This window comes from Lithobates pipiens, unplaced genomic scaffold (genome assembly GCF_037356315.1).
Source record: "Lithobates pipiens isolate NorthernLeopardFrog02 unplaced genomic scaffold, aLitPip1_a1.2 Scaffold_1, whole genome shotgun sequence".
Taxonomy (NCBI): domain Eukaryota; kingdom Metazoa; phylum Chordata; class Amphibia; order Anura; family Ranidae; genus Lithobates; species Lithobates pipiens.
In genome coordinates, this window is record NW_027507685.1 from 43322349 (window position 1) to 43339427 (window position 17079).

Here is a 17079-nt window from a genome sequence, read left to right on the forward strand (position 1 = left end):
TCACACAGACTGCAGGGGAGCCATTTTGCAGGCACTTTACAGGCGCTATTTTTAGCCCAAAAGTGCCTGAAAAACGCCCCCAATGGGAAAGGTGTGTTAGATCAAGGGGGATTAAAAAAAAAAAATAAATAAATAAAAAAGGAAAAAAATAAATAAATAAAATAAAATAAAATCGGCCTAACATATCGGCCCAAAAAAATCGGCATCATATATCGGCTATCGGCCGCCATGATTTCTAAATATCGGCATCGGCCAGAGAAAAACCCATATCGGTCGACCTCTACGCACAATAGTCAGTTAAAGCGACGCAGTTCCGAATTGCAAAAAGTGCTCTGGTCAGGAAGGGGGTAAATTTTTCCGGGGCTGAAGTGGTTAAAGTGATTGTAAACGATCACTTTGTAAAACAACCCATTCAGTTTAAAATAGAAATGCAAGGCAAAACATTTGTGTATAGATATAAAAAAAACATTATAAATACCCCTTTTCTCCTCACATCCCCTGTTCTCAGCTGCATAAGAGCTGGGGGGGAGAAGAAGCAGCAGTACACGGAGCTTCCCAGTGAATGGCTGTGCAGAGGGCGCGTGTAAGGACAAGACTGATCATTGGAAGAGAGCAGACTGAGTTCCTAGCACAGCTAGAGAACTGACCACGATGTGTCTCCTGCTTAGTGTGGTCAGTTTTAATAGGAAAGCAGACAGTAACACCAGGGATTTCACATAAAAGCAGCAATACAAAGAGAACAAGATACTTTCTCATACAAGTACATGATACAGCAGGTACCTATCAGGAATATGAAGTGTCGGGGTAACAAACGCTTAAAGCTTTAATCAAGTTTTGTTATATAAAATGCTCACGAACATAAATCAAAAGTTATGACTGCTTAAATATATGTAAGAAAAGCAGTAACTCAATCAAAAATGCAATCCTTAAATGATCATAATAGCAAAGATAAACTTCCTAGGCATGGTAGAAGTGGACCTATTCATTACATAAATCTTCAAGAATGTAAAAAAAAAAAAAAAAAAAGTGCCACCAAATCATAAATTTCTTAAAAGGGGAAAAAAATTACAAATTTTTAAGATGGACTTCCCCTGCCTAAGCCATTAGGTACTCAAGCAAAGCATGGCCAAAGCTCATTTGGCCCGACATCTCCAGTGGGTCATAGGAGTACTTCACTTAGTTCTGCACTCCTGTGACCCAGATTTAGTAGACAGCCGGCTTAAACTTGCTGTTGGCTGATGTCACAGTGCCAGTCCAGGCTCTGCAGGGACCCAGGTACCTGACCAGCAGCTGGTTTAGCATTTCAGCGCACCACTGAGAGCCCGAGCCAGCCGCTTTGGCTTCCTTCACAGCCTGGCGCTCCAGTGAGCACCGGAAGGCACAGACCACAGACCGTTATCGCTCTGTGTTCAAAGAGGACCCAAGAACTGAGTGACCAGCGGTCAGTGATTGCTCAGTTCTCTGTATAGAGGTGGCGGATGACAGCCACAGCATCCAATCGATGCTGAAGCCATCTAGGTGAGTAATTTTAGTTTTTTTTACATTGGCACTTCTCTTTTAAGTCAGTGACTGGATGCTGGAGCAAAAATCTAAAATTTTTAAACCACAAATATGACTACCTTATATGTTGCTTGATTTATTAAATAACTTGCTTGAGTTCTGCTTTAAGTAGACTAGTAGAAGTAGCACTAAACTTGTATGTACTTTAGGTTTTAGTTTAGGTCTTTGTGGTCCCAGTGGTGAAATCCCTGCTTTAACCACTTAAGGACCAGGCCTCTTTTTCAGACTTGGTGTTTACATGTTTAAAACAGTTTTTTTTTGCTAGAAAATTACTTAGAACCCCCAAACATTTTATATTGTTTTTTTTCTAACACCCTAGAGAATAAAATGGCGGTCATTGAAATACTTTTTTTCACACCGTATTTGCGCAGCGGTCTTACAAGCACACTTTTTTTGGAAAAAATTCACTTTTTTGAATAAAAAAAATAAGACAACAGTAAAATTAGCCCAATTTTTTTTATATTGTGAAAGATAATGGTACACCGAGTAAATTGATACCCAACATGTCACGCTTCAAAATTGCGCCCGCTCGTGGAATGGCGTCAAACTTTTAGCCTCAAAAATCTCCATAAGCGACATTTAAAAAATTCTACAGGTTGCATTTTTTGAGTTACAGAGGAGGTCTAGGGCTAGAATTATTGCTCTCGCTCAACCGATCGCGGCGATACCTCACATGTGTGGTTTGACCACCGTTTTCATATGCGGGCGCTACTCACGTATGCGCTCGCTTCTGTGCGCAAGCTCGTCGTGACGGGGTGTTTTTAAAAAACTTTTTTTTCTTATTTATTTTAATTGATTTTATTTATTTTTACACTGTTTTAAAAAAAAAAAAAATGGATCACTTTTATTCCTATTACAAGGAATGTAAACATCCCTTGTAATAGAAAAAAGCATGACAGGTCCTCTTAAATTTGAGATCTGGGGTCAAAAAGTCCTCAGATCTCATATTTGGGCTAAAATGCAAAAAAAATAAAAAAAAAATAAAAAAAAAAAAGTAAAAATGACATTTAAAAAAAATATACCTTTAAGAGGTATGGGCGGAAGTGACGTTTTGACGTCGCTTCTGCCCTCCTATGGTATAGAGACGAGTGGGGGCCATCTTAGCCTCACTTGTCTCTATATCCAGCTAGGAAGAGGACCCGATCGCCTCCGCCGCTACCGACGGCTCCGGTAAGCGGCGGAAGGGCGGCGGGAGGGGGGGTGGCACCTTTCCCACCGCCGAAAGCGGTGATCTCACGGCAAATCCGCCGCGGAGACCACCGTTATCATACAGCCGACCGCCGCCTGAAGAGATGGATATCTCGGTTGTGGCAGCAGCTGCTGCCGTTACCGAAATATCCCTCTTCAAAAATAGGACGTACATCGTCGTGCGGCGGTCGGCAAGTGGTTAATGTCTATGCCACCAACATAACCGAAGTCGAAAGCCTTGTTCAAGCTTCCTTCAACTTAACTCTACAGCCCATCCCATAGTTCTTATAAAAGAATTTAAGTTTATATGTCCCCCCCTAGTTAAATTTAGAAAGGCAGATTTTAGGTTCATTATCATAAAATAGGATAAGCATTATATTAGTTGTTTAGAAATGAGAGTGGTTGTTAAGCCCCTCTAACCTGTATACACCATCAGCACTGCCTCCTATTGTAGTATCCCCCTCGGTGTGTGATTTATAAAAATAAATGCTGCAAATACCTAATTTCACTGCCGAGATTGCAAACACCTGACTGGTCAGCTTTCGCCTTTTCTCCTCTGATAGATGCAGCAGGTGGGGCTGAGATTCCCCTGCTGATGTCAGTCAGGAGTGGAGGAGAAGAGGAGAGAGCTGGCTGGTCATGTGATTGCAATCTTGGCTCTTAAATTAGGTATTTACAGCATTTATAAATCATTCACAGAGGGGGACACTGCAATAGGAGGCAGTGCTGATGGTGTATACAGGTTAGTGTTATGAGAGCAGGAGGGGGGAGAGGGAAGGGGGGAGAGCAGATAGCAGGCTGCTGATAACAGAGGCACGTAAACTGACCACGGTGTCTGGTCTCAGTAGCCATCATACACTATGGTCAGTTTACAGAGGTGTGGGGAGAAACTGGCAGGATCAGCTACCGTATATACTCGAGTATAGGCCGACCCGAATATAAGCCGAGGCCCCCAATTTACCCCCAAAAAAACTGGCAAACTTATTGACTCGTGTATAAGCCGAGGGTGAGACATGCCTGTCCATCCCTGTGTGTGTGTCCGTCCATCCCTGTGTGTCCGTCCATCCCTGTGTGTCCGTCCATCCCTGTGTGTCCGTCCATCCATCCCTGTGTGTGTGTGTGTGTCCATCCATCCATCCATCCCTGTGTGTGTGTCCATCCATCCATCCATCCCTGTGTGTGTGTGTGTCCATCCATCCATCCATCCCTGTGTGTGTGTGTCCATCCATCCATCCATCCCTGTGTGTGTGTGTCTCCATCCATCCATCCCTGTGTGTGTGTGTCTCCATCCATCCATCCATCCCTGTGTGTGTGTGTCCGTGTGTGTGTGTGTGTGTGTCCGTGTGTGTGTGTGTGTGTGTGTCCGTGTGTGTGTGTGTGTGTGTGTGTGTGTGTGTGTGTGTGTGTGTGTGTCCAGCCTACCTGTGTCCCGAGCCTGTGTCCCGAGCCTCCGTCCCGTGCCTTGCCTCCTTGCCTCCGTCCCGTGCCGTGCCTTGCCTCCTTGCCTCCGTCCCGTGCCGTGCCTTGCCTCCGTCCCGTGTCGTGCCTTGCCTCCGTCCCGTGTCGTGCCTTGCCTCCGTCCCGTGTCGTGCCTTGCCTCCGTCCCGTGTCGTGCCTTGCCTCCGTCCCGTGTCGTGCCTTGCCTCCGTCCCGTGCCTTGCCTTGCCTCCGTCCCGTGCCTTGCCAGGATCGCCGCTCTTCGTCGGCGCCTCGGCGGCCATTCTAAAATTCAAAAGCCGCGCCTCCGCCTTCGCCTGTGATAGGCGGAACACTGAATTTCCCAGCAGCCTGTGTTCCGCCTATCACGGACATCGTCTCATCCTCGTCCGTAGTACGAGGATGAGACGATGTCCGTGATAGGCGGAACACAGGCTGCTGGGAAATTCAGTGTTCCGCCTATCACAGGCGAAGGCGGAGGCGCGGCGTTTGAAGGGTAGAATGTCCGCTGTCTGTCTGCTCGACACGCTGATCGAGCAGGCAGACAGCGATGACTCGAGTATAACCCGAGGGGGGCACTTTCAGCCTCAAAAAAGAGGCTGAAAATCTCGGCTTATACTCGAGTATATACGGTAGGTTTTTTAGGTGTTATAGGGGGCCAAATGACACAGGACAAGCACTGTGTCATATAACATGCTTTAAAGGAACAAAAACACTTTTCTCTTTTTTTTGGGGTTAACAAACACTTTAAAGTGGAGGGCCACCCTGAAAAAAAAAAATACATTAAAAATTAGAAAAAATTTTATTAAAAAATCATCCTAATCTGCCTCTTCTTCCTCCGCGGAGATCTTCTTTCTTCTCTCCTCCGTGCGGCGTCTTCTGGGTAATGGGTCGCGCTGTGTTCTGGGAACTGTGTGTCCCAGAACACAGCGCACCCCATTCACAAAGCGCTCCGCGACTCGCGCATGCGCAGTAGGAAACGGGCAGTGAAGCCGCAAGGCTCCACTGCCTGTTTCCCTTAGCCAAAATGGCGGCGCCGGGACCCGAGACCGAGGGACGGGTCAGCTTCGGGCGGCCGACATCGCGGGCGCCCTGGACAGGTAAGTGTGCTTATTAGAAGTCAGCAGCTGCAAACACTGTAGCTTTTACTTTGACTTTTAACTTTTTTTTTTTTTAACCGGCCCTCCTCTTTAAGTTTGTTTAGTTGAATTCCAAAAATTGTACTTATAAAGTGCAATTTTTAAATAGGTATTTCACCCCCATGGCCTTCTTCAAGATGGTGAATGGGTTTTAGTCTAATATGGTAGGTGGTTGCGTCATCAATATGAGTCAATATGGGATGATCCGATAATTTATAGCAATTTGAGGACCACATATGCGCAGTAATGCATGTCCATTGCAGACCCCTCAATCCCACCCATGCACAGTAGCGGAGACTGACGAAAGCAATATGGGGGCTGTGACATAGATTATCAGGAGGTCATTACCACACTTGCACTGAATATGGTCATTATATCGTGATGTCAGAAATACAACATTGTGCTTTTTGTTTTCCTGGCTGCGACAATGCTGGTAATAAATAGATAATCTGACACCTGACTTGGTTTGAGTTCTGTACTGATCTGTTCATGTTATTGAACGACTGGCAGTAGCTCATGCCGACACAAAAGAGAGGGAAGGGAAACTTGGGATTTTTGTATTTGCCATTTCTGAACTTCCTTCACAGGAAGAATATACCGCTTGAAGGGTTAGACCTCAAGATGACTTCAATGGAGTGCTAAGGGTGCAGTACCACAAAACGTACAATCTGAATGTACAATCTCCAGAGATACCAACAGTTCAAGGGCCTGTCTGACTGGATAAACATTGGTTGGAAAGTTTAGGTAGGCACTCCTTTGAAATAGTTTTGTAGAACTGGTCGATAGTCAGATTATAATATGTGGTGATCCAACAGGAACAGGACCATAAAAAATTATTGATTACACGGCTTATAAAACACAATCTTACATGGGGTAAATTTGATCAGTCACTTACATGCAGTGTAATTGGTGAAAGAACTTTATGGAGGAGAGGACAGGAAGGGGCGTGTCTGTCAGATCATCTTTAGCACAGCTGATCCCGGAGACCTCAAGCTGTTAACCCCAAGAGCACCAAAAAAAATCAGTAGTAGGAACATGTCAGGGCACCCCTGAAAGGAAGATTTCTACAGAATCCAGCAGTCTGCACATTGTGGGACATACTCTAGAACTTCAGGTTTGCAGTGACGAAAACTCATGTCTTCTACCCTACTACTACACATGAATGTGTACTTCTCAGGATTGGATAGACAGAGATACAGTTCCTTTGGTAGAATAACACAGCTCCATTATATGCATTTCATTCGTGTGTTTAGCGGTTTGCCTGGCATTCTGCTTAAAAATTACCCTACAATCTTCACTATTATAAGCAAATTGTCTACATTTTTCAAAATTTTAACACACAGAACTTACCCTGGACACAATAGGGCTGTCAGTAGCACATTCGATTTCCATCGCTCGCCTCCAAAAGCTGAAAAAAAAATTGGAGTACAGTAAAGCAATTTAATGTAAGCTTGCTTACTACATACATATGAAGCACTGCAATAAGAAATAGCTTTTGCAATTTTTTCACTTACACCTGAAACGCTGCCATAAGCTATAATTGACAGCTCATTAGGATGTTAATTACAAAGCACAGCCTGTCTGCAGCCAACCCACCTCCCTGACATCAGTGACAGTGTAGGTCCACCAGCAGCTGAGAGTGTCAGTGTGTGAAAGAGCCTGCCCGCATGCCTACATTATGCCACTTGTTTGAACCATTGCAGAATTTATGTAAAACTCCTGCATTTGTGGCAGATTGGAGGTCTGAAGGTGCAAGCATTGGTCTGAAGGTGGAGGAGTTATTCTACAACGAATGCTGCAATACAATGTACTAAAGTTTACATGCTATTGTAGCCTGTTTGTAAAACTGCCAATGTTAAAAATTAGAATTTTTGAATCAGCTACTTCATGACAAATTGGGTTATGTTGCCACCTTTAGGTGAATGGACACTGGTCAAAAAAAAAAAAAAAAAAAAAAAAAAAAAAGCAGGAATCCCCCGACAAGGCATAAATAACCCCTCCCAGCTCAGGATCAGTAGGGAGCAGATGAGAGGAGCGCCGAGCAGAGAAACCTAAGTGGCAAATCATTATCAAGCTATCAGTATCCAAAGACTTACGGAGTACTGGCATTGCTGCACCGCAGAAGTGCTATGGCTGTGCAGGAGCCATGCAGGATTACCTTAAAACTATGCCGGTACCACGCCCAGGAGTTATTGATCAAAAATTTTTCCATCCCTGGGGAAACTTGAAAACCGTGCCCACACACAAAGACAGTGCGATACATCAATGCAGTTCAATACACCAGGAAATCTTTTCTGGCAATTTTATCTTGGATAAAATTAGGCTGATAAATATTCTAGCTGCAGTTAAATCGCCAAAGTTTTTATTATTACCAGAAAATTGGTGAATGCAGTCCTTACTACCTACAACATCAATTCAGTAGGAAGCTACTACTTTGTTCAGTGGTTTTATTTAGGGGTTACGTGAGAACACAAACTCATGAAAACGAATGTCAAAAAAGCTACTTAGCTCTATTATCGCATCCAAAACATTAGTTACTTACTCTTGTACATCCGAGCAGATACATAGCCAGCCGGAGTTCCCAACAAGACCCACAATACAACTGCGCATGTCATCAGTGCTCCTCTGTTAGCTGGTGATAAGAATCCAAGGCATGCCAAGACTTGAGAGAATAAAATTCCCAAAGTTAGATTATACACATTGTGTAAAGAGAATAAAAAAATTAAGTTTTATAAAAAATGCCCAGCTCCTGAACCAAGTAAAAATAGCGATTTAATCCCCTTATGCAAGAGCCACTATGTACTTAAATGCTAAGGTTCCCCTTTAGGAACATGTTACACCCACATTTAAGTTGTAACAAGTAACAAGCTCTCCCCTACCCCCGTGATAGAGGGTTTCTCCACTCTGCAGCAGCGGTCACATTTAAATAAGAAAGCGATCTGTAAATGAATAAACTACAACTCCCATCTGTCACTGTGGCAGGTGGACTTGTAGTTCCCATTGGACTAAAAGTAGTGTAACTGGTGCTCTTAGTCTTTTGACACGTCCTGCTCTCAAAATTGAAAGCCCATACAGAGTTACAAGTAGAAAGCTGAAGGAAGTGCCTGCAGGAGCCTGACATTGCACCAGCAATCCAATGATCACAGATGCAATGCTTTGCAGGCTCCTATAAATAAAATTTTATTTTTCCTGCAAAACTCTGCATTTATGTTTAAAAGGTGTGTCTAGCCTTTAAAATGTGCATTTAAGTGGGCAGAAATGATGAGAATACTTTGCATTTGTGTGTATTAAGAATCAATTTATTGTACGTTTTACTGAAAATATAGACTTTGTATGTACAATTTCATATGTTTAAAACATTTTACACAAATATTATGTAACAATCAGAAATGGGGCATCCATCTTTTGCTCTCAGAAAACATATAGTGCTAATGTTTCATGCTACTAAAGTGAATAAAATACAATTCAAACACTACATATGTACTTACACAGTGTAATGAATGTCATAATAAAAATTTGTGTTCCTTGTCCCAGGAATATAGAAAGTAGCATTCCTTTCTTAGGAGGTCTGAATATATCACCGTGTACTAGTTTCCAACCAAATTCCTCTTGTGCATCTTCCTGGGGAAAAAATAAATAAAAAAATAATTACATAAAACCATAAGTCTGCCTGTATGCAGTATTTTTTTTCACTGCAGCAGGTTGTGTCAGAAACCACTGTATTCCAACACTGTTGTGTGACTAGAACTTAATGAAATGTTACTTGAGGAATTTCAATAAAAGTTCTGTAGCACTAACCCCCGAAGGAGCTGCTGGTTATTCTTGGGATTACCGTTACCTTTCATTCTCCTTGTGACACGTCTAGGGGATGTCCCGTGGTAGATGGCCCAGTAACTTGAGACTGACAATAGATCCAGTTGAATGGATTTTATTTGCAAACGTCAACCATTGAACAGTCTTTTAACTTGGGATTAGAGGGTTGGAAAGGAAAATTCAGGCACTCTCAATGTCAAAGTCTATAAACGTTAAAGAACTTGCTTACTTTGACTGCATCCAGAGAATAGCCATTCGCAGCTGGATGAGCACTCAGGCTGGACAGTCCCTCTCTCACAAGGCCTAGCAGCCAAAAATGTGCTTACTCAGGAACAAAGTCTTTATCACCGACATTGTGGCAGAACACGTGAGGAAACTAAGCTGTAGAACACTTGTAGGATACCTGGATCTTTCAGCCCACTTGGCGATATCCCCAAGACTGGATTGGGGCTAGCCAGCCCCGAAGCATCAAAGTTGGGTGGATCCGCACCCCAGGCCATAACCTTCCTGGGGGCTGGTCAGGAAGACCAGGACCATATATTCAGCACAGCATACTAGACTGGAACCCAGAACCACGTGACGTCCATGTCTTAAATACCCTCTCCCAGAGGGCACAGCGGGAGGGCCAATCCCACTGACCTGACTCTGAGAGGGAATAATTCAAGCGCCTAACCAGACCATTGTTCCGCGCCTACCACCAGAGACAGTGCCCCCTGTGGCCAGGCTGAACATCTCACAGTCCAGTCAGACTGACACAGAGCCAGATTTAGTCAAATAGGCCCAAACCAAATTGTAGTTTGGGTAAAGCTTTTAACTTTGAAAAACATAACATGTGCTCTTCAGAAGCCCGCCTCTACAGTTCTAACAAAAATAAAAAGGAGTAAAAAACAGTGCGATTCCCTGTGAATGTAGCTTCGGCACTTTGTCCTCCCAGCACACACAAGCAGTTTAAGTGTGGCGGCTGCTGGTGTGAGTGGTCCCTTGTTTGGGACCAGAAACATAGTTTGCCTTTAGAAATTCACTACTCCTGCTGAATTCTAGTGCATTTTTCTGCATGCAACTTTCACAGTGGATTGAAAATAAAAAAAACTTGGACATTTTACAGGGTTCATCACATATGCAACTACACAAACAAATTTCTAGGAAAAAAAAAAAAAGTGAATAAAAAAAAAAAAAAAGTGAATAAAAAAAAAAAAAAAAAAATCAAATTGCTAGCTTAAAAATAAATTATAACGCGTACAAAGCTCTTGAATCTGCACATACTATTATGAATTTAAAACAAGTAAAATCACACTGTCAAGATGCAAAAGTATGATTAACCCTTATATTGAAGGTATTAACCCACAATGAAAACGCATTTGGTTTCAATGCTTATGATCAAAGTAAAGCCTTGTGTGGAATACTCACAGAAGAATCTATCTGGTTGTATCTGGCTATGTCCTTGTGAAGTGTACGAAGCATGATCATAGCTACCATCCCAGAAAGGAAGAGGACGATTACCAGGGAGTTCATTATACTGAAAAACATATAGCATACTGTACAATACCAGTAACCAACAGACCTTGATTATACAGAACAAAATGTGATAAAATGTATAATTTTTAAAAAATATAAAAATTAGTAGATTATAACAGGAGCAACAACTGCCTATACACCTACTTGCCAATTTTTCTATCATTACCTAATTTGCTTACCTCATATAGCCACAATGCTGATGGACTATAATAACTGCACCTATGTAACTAAAAACTGCTGTGAAAGAATACCTTTGATGATGCAATTTTTAGAGTCCTGCGGCAAGCCTAATTTTATTTAGTTGTGGGGCAAATATACAGTTGTGCTCAAAAGTTTGCCTAAAGAAAACATGAGTGAGCAGGCAAAGCACATTTATTTTATTTCTTATGGGATTTCTATTCTGCAACTGTTGGTGATCGCAGAATGGCTCAATCATACAGCAAAACATGAGAACAAGTAAACAAATGAAATTACCCCTGTTCAAAAGTCCTAAATACTGTGTATTGCCCCCTTTAGCATCAATGACTGCATGCAGTCTTTTGTAATACAGGTCTATGAGACCCCAAATTCTTGCAAGTAATATTGTAGGCAAAAGTCCTCAGTCATGCAAGGTTTTGGTCGTCTTGCATGAACGTTGCATGTTTGAGATCTTCCCAAAGTGGCTTGATGATATTAAGGTCAGGAGAATGTGCTGGTTACTCCAGAACCATCACCTTTTTCTGTTGTAACCACTGATTGGTCCCGCAGTCTCCTGGGACCTGTGATGTGTCCCATGAGGCTTGCAGGGGAACGAGGAGAGGGCCGAACTTCTGCTCAGATCGCAGTAACAATCTGACTGGAAGTGCGAACGGGCACCTGACAAAATCAGGCACCCCCCAAAAAAAGAAATAAAAAAACAAACATTTCAAATGTGATAGAGGAGAGGGGGGGGGAGTAAAAGCATAACTTCCCCCTTTGGCTGAAGTTCCGCTTTAAATACAATCCATGGGAATTTTCCTCAGGACTTACCTGAACCACTGAATATTTGTGTGTGGCATGGACTCCAGAATGTAATCCCAACGAGATGCCCATTTATTGGAATTGTTTTCCTAAAAGATGAAGAAGATCTTGTATATTAAAATGCTAAGGTAAGAGGACTGTTCGACTGGCACAGCAGACAAATAAGAACTTGAGCACTTGAAGCAGCAGCTTTCAGGACATAGAAAAATGTATCATATATACACGGAGCTATGGTGAGCAGCAAGTTACACGCAAGCAAAAACAAAAGATTTTCTGTATCGTCTGTGTTCCCGAGTGCCCTACTAGGATGATTTAGAATTCTCAAGCCTGTCAGTATAATCTAGAAGCCAGTAATGGGTTTTTGAACATATACAAACTGCCACTCAAAGGGGGCACCCGCTGTGCGCTTCTCAAGTCCCCCACAATCGCAACCCCTCCCCCCCCCCCCAACGCTACTTCCAACTGAAAATGTACAGAGCTGAATGGCCCAAAATACATGTGCTCTCAATGAAGCACGCACCTTCTGCGCCTAACAAAAAAGGAGTTTGGCTTGCATGGTCCTTGAATCTAGACACTGAAGCTGCTTTTACCTTATTCCTCTGATAAACCATTGCACTCATATAGGGATACACATGGCTCTTCTATTTTTACAACATTAGTGCAGATTTCAACTTTAAATGTACATTTATGGATAACCAATCTTAAAGTAAAACAAAAAAAAATAATAATATATTGCAGCTTACCATTAGGATGTGGTGGATGCATTAGTTGACTTTTTTAGGCTTTATTCCCTCTGTACTTAGCTGGTGATCTGGCCAGTAAAACATCTCCTGTATTAGAGTGCTCCCACTCTGAATGAAGGAGCACAGGGGCACCTTGAGACAACAGTACTGTCAGTCTGGGGGGGAGGGGGGGGGGGATGGGAGAGTTAGATGTACTAGCACAGCCCTCAAAATTTCCACTCGCCTACTCACTTTGATGAGTGGAAAAATTAGGAGGGCGAGTATGGACAGGGCTGTGCTGTCCCAGGAATGTATAACCAGTGCCCCCCTCCCTGCAGCACAGCCATTTCAATAGGAAATGTACAGCGGCCTGGGATCACCCTTCTCCACATCCCTCCTGTAGTGCACCAAGGTTGTTTGCACCTATTACGTTATTTATCAGGACATCCAATAGGTAGGATTAAGCACTCATGCAAGTAGAAATTAGATTCCTCCATCGCGGGGGATGTGTATTGTAGACTAGGGCCGAAACAACTAATCGATAACTAATCGATTACTATTTTCATAATCGATTAATTGGCCACTAACATAATGGGGTTAACAAAAAAAAAAAAAAAAAAAATTAGCCCTTTATAGTACAAAGAGCAAATCGCTACTGTAAATATTACTTTCACTGCCCCATAATAAAAAATGAACCCCTTACAGTAGCAATTTGCTCTTTTTGTATTAATTTTTATTTTTTTTAACCCCATTATGTTACTAAACATATCAGGCCTGGGTCTCTGTTTTTTTGGTGCTTTATGCAGAAACACACTACAGTTCATTTATATGGTTTCCTATGGGACATGTTCACATCCATGATTTCTTCATCTGCTGCATATTTGGAAAAGACAAGGACTTTTATTTTTTTTAACGCAAAACTGTGCTATTTTGGTTTTTTGGTTCAATATACTTCAATGGAGAAGCTGCAGAAAAGCAGGTAATCATGCGTTTTTGCAGCAATTTTTGTTTTTTAATCTGCCCAACAACAAATTGGGCCAAAAAAAAAAAAATATGTAAAAATACAAATTGCAGCAAAATTACCTTTTTTTTTTAATGTTATTAACTGATTAATTGAAACCATAAATCGGCCAACTAATTGATTATGAAAATAATCGTTAGTTGCAGCCCTATTGTAGACCACATATTTATTCAATTTTGGATCCAATTTGCATCTATTATTTCTTGTTTGGAGGTAGAGCTACACCACATATATTCCCACAATTCTAGATATATCCTCGCCACTGGAGGACATATCTCTTGGTGGCAGCTGCTGCCCCTATTCATTCCCTATACCAGTGATGGCGAACCTTGGCACCCCAGATGTTTTGGAACTACATTTCCCATGATGCTCATGCACTCTGCAGTGTAGTGGAGCATCATGGGAAATGTAGTTCCAAATCATCTGGGGTGCCAAGGTTCGCCATCACTGCCCTATACCATTGTGCAGAAGTAGTTCTAATTTATTAAAACCTGATCATTGTAAGCACCTGTCAGTGGTAAATGGTTTGTCTAAACACTAATTGCTACATTTTGCGGGAGAAATTGTTCTGTTTAAGAGCAACAGACTTATTTGCTGGATCACCAGATGAAAATAAAATAAAGAAAGCTTAAAAAGGAGAAAAACAAATACATCCTTCGGGTCTAAGAATAGGTAAGCTGCAATATAATAAATGTTTTCTTTTAGGTGTAACACTGCTTTAACTATCTTAAAGCGGGATTGCACTGTGGAAAAAAAATATTAAAAGCCAGCAGCTACAAATACTGCAGCTGCTGACTTTTAATAAATGCGCGAGTCGCGCAGCGCAATAGGAATTGTCCGCGCTGTCTCTGGGACCCGTGTGTGTCCCAGCAGACAGCGCGCAGGGACAGGAAGAGGCATAGACTCCCGTGGGAGTCTATGCCTGGAAGTGGGTGTAAATACCTGTCTGACAGGCATCTGCACCCCCTCCCCCCTGAAAGGTGCCAATTGTGACACCGGAGGGGGGGGAGGGTTCCGATCAGCGGAAGTTCCACTTTAGGGTGGAACCCTGCTTTAATTACAAAAAGGGACATACTTTTCTTCCTGAAAATAGTCATGTCAAGCTCCATCTACAGAAGGTTATACATGAAGGTCCTGGCACACGGTCACCTGCTTCCTGCTGAAGGGGAACTCTGGACCATTTTTTCAATATATTTCATATAACCAAGAGCCTAGGCCTACAGATAAGAACATGTTGCTGCAGGCTCCTTTTTTAAGGAAAGGGTATCTCAGCTCCTAAAGGCCGCCTATACAATATGTGTATGCATAGCCGGTTTATTTTTATTTTTTAATGTGTAAAAGGTAATAAATATTTTATAACTTTTCAATTGAACTATATAGAATTCTTCTAATAAAACCAGAGTCTAGTTTTAGTACAGAAGCTGTTCAGAAGTGACTTCACAGTGCACGGAACTTACACAGGAGTTTTGGTATAAGAAAAATACATAAGCAATATTTGATCTTTACAGGACTAGAAGAAATAAAATCTGCTTAGTATTAAAGATGATCGGCAAATTAAATATTTTAAAACACAAAAGATTACTTTTAATTCAATACATTAAGATAAGGCAACGTTCCACAGAGGATAACTTATAGCTTACTAACACTTACTTGAAAAGTCACTGAATATGTGTAGATAACATCCAGATGGCTAGTTAAGTCTTTGGGTATCTCCATTGGGGGACCCTCACATTTTAAGTCCTTTACATTTGTGTGTTTATAGCTAACAAAAAATAAAAAAAGGAACAAAAATTAACCAATTGACAATGCTGCCTACCCAATTGAGTGACAAAATGTGAATATCTTATTCCCAGTGACTGTATATAGAGCCCTATGTGAAGTACTACAGGTTCATTTGACCCAAGGCTTGCAGTGAATTCATAACATTGTGAAAGCCATCAAAATTCCAAACGCAAGATTGCATATTTAGGGCTGCTTCATATAAACATAAAAAGTTAAATACAATAAGTAAAATTAAATGTATTTCATAGCAAGGAGATCTAAAAAAAAAAGCCCTTCTCTAACAGGTATAAAAATCTTTACATTAAAGAAGCTCTAATGGAACGTGTCCCTTAGTTAAAAACAAATGGAAAATGTAATAAAGTCACCATCTATCACCCATAGTACATGGCTGCATATGTGAAAGGTGCCAAAGTGCAACATGTACATACAGTATATGCCCCAGGGCAACCCAATGGGTCAAAGAGAAATGGAACAAATGCTACAGTATGTTAGAACAAACAAAGGTCGTTATAAGTAGAACCATGTAGGTTATTGCACTAGTCTTTTTATATTTCTTCATATACATTAGGTTGACTTTAGTGCTGATTTGTTTTTTGCTCTTATTACAATCTCTTAAGTGGAAGACAAATGTACTTTCAACATGATATGATGCATGATTAGGATATACTTAATACATGTGTAATACACACACACACACACACACACACACACACACACACACACACACACAGTGGGGAAAATAATTATTTGATAACCTGCAGATTTTGTATGTTTGCCCACTTACAAAGAAATGAGGGGTCTATAATTTTTATCATAGGTGTATTTTAAATGATAGACTGACTATCAACCAAAAATTCTGAAAAAAAAAAACAGGATACAAAATGTTATAAATTTGCAGTTCAGTGAGTAAAATAAGTGTTTGATTCCCAAGCAAAACGCGACTTTGTATGTGGTGAGAAACCCTTGTTGGCAAGCACAGAGGGGAGACATTTCTTGTAGTAGGTGACCAGGTTTGCACACATCTCAGGAGGGATTTTTGTCCACTCTTACAGATCTTCTCTAAATCTTTAATGGGTTCTTGGCTGTCGCTTGGCAACTTAAAGTTTCAGCTCCCTCCATATATTTTCTATAGGATTAAAGTCTGGAGATTGGCTAGGCCACTCCATGACTTTAATGTGCTTCTTCTTGAGCCACTCCTTTGTTGCCTTGGCGGCAGGATTTGGGTCATTGTCACGCTGAAAGACCCATCCATGATCCATCTTCATTGTTCTGGTTGAGGGAAGAAGGTTCTCATCCAAGATTTTACAATACATTGCACCATCCATTGGCTCCTTAATGTAGGCAGTCAGTCTGCAACTTTAGCAGAGGAACAGCCCAAACCATAATGTTTCCACCCCCTTGCTTGACTGCAGGGATGGTGTGCTTAAGGTCATAGTCAGCATATTTCTTCCTCCAAACACAGGCACATGTACAGTCAATGCCAATGAATATCTAAAATGATTCAGAGAAGGATTGGGAGACAATGCTGTGGTCAGATGAGACCACAATTTAGCTCTTTTGCATTAACTTGACTCGCCGTGTTTGGAGGAAGTAAAATGCAGACTATGACCCCAAAGAACACATCCCTACAGTCAAGCATGGAGGTGGAAACATGATGCTTTGGGGCAGTTTCTCTGCTAAAGATACAGGCCGACTGTCACATTGAGGGACCAATAGATGGGGCCATGTATTGTAAAATCTTGGATGAGCACCTGCTTCTCTCAGCCAGAACACTGAAGATGGGTCTTCCAGTATGACAATTACCCAAAACATATTGTCAAGGCAACAAAGGAGTGGCTCAAAAAGAAGCACAGCAAGATCATGGAGTGGCCTAGTCAGTCTTCAGACTCTAGTCCTATAGAAA

At 41.7% G+C, this 17079-nt stretch overlaps 1 protein-coding gene across 1 annotated transcript in view; it reads right to left on the reverse strand.

Annotated features, from left to right (window-relative positions):
* LOC143991804 (transmembrane 9 superfamily member 2-like) overlaps positions 1–17079 on the reverse strand; it is a 106961-nt gene that overhangs the window by 47704 nt on the left and 42178 nt on the right. The window contains exons 7-12 of the mRNA XM_077490412.1: positions 15045–15156; positions 11661–11740; positions 10545–10653; positions 8813–8945; positions 7867–7986; positions 6675–6732 (exon numbers count right to left, since the gene is read on the reverse strand). Of these exons, the coding sequence (XP_077346538.1) occupies positions 6675–6732; positions 7867–7986; positions 8813–8945; positions 10545–10653; positions 11661–11740; positions 15045–15156 (612 nt within the window). The remainder of the gene's footprint in view (positions 1–6674; positions 6733–7866; positions 7987–8812; positions 8946–10544; positions 10654–11660; positions 11741–15044; positions 15157–17079) is intronic.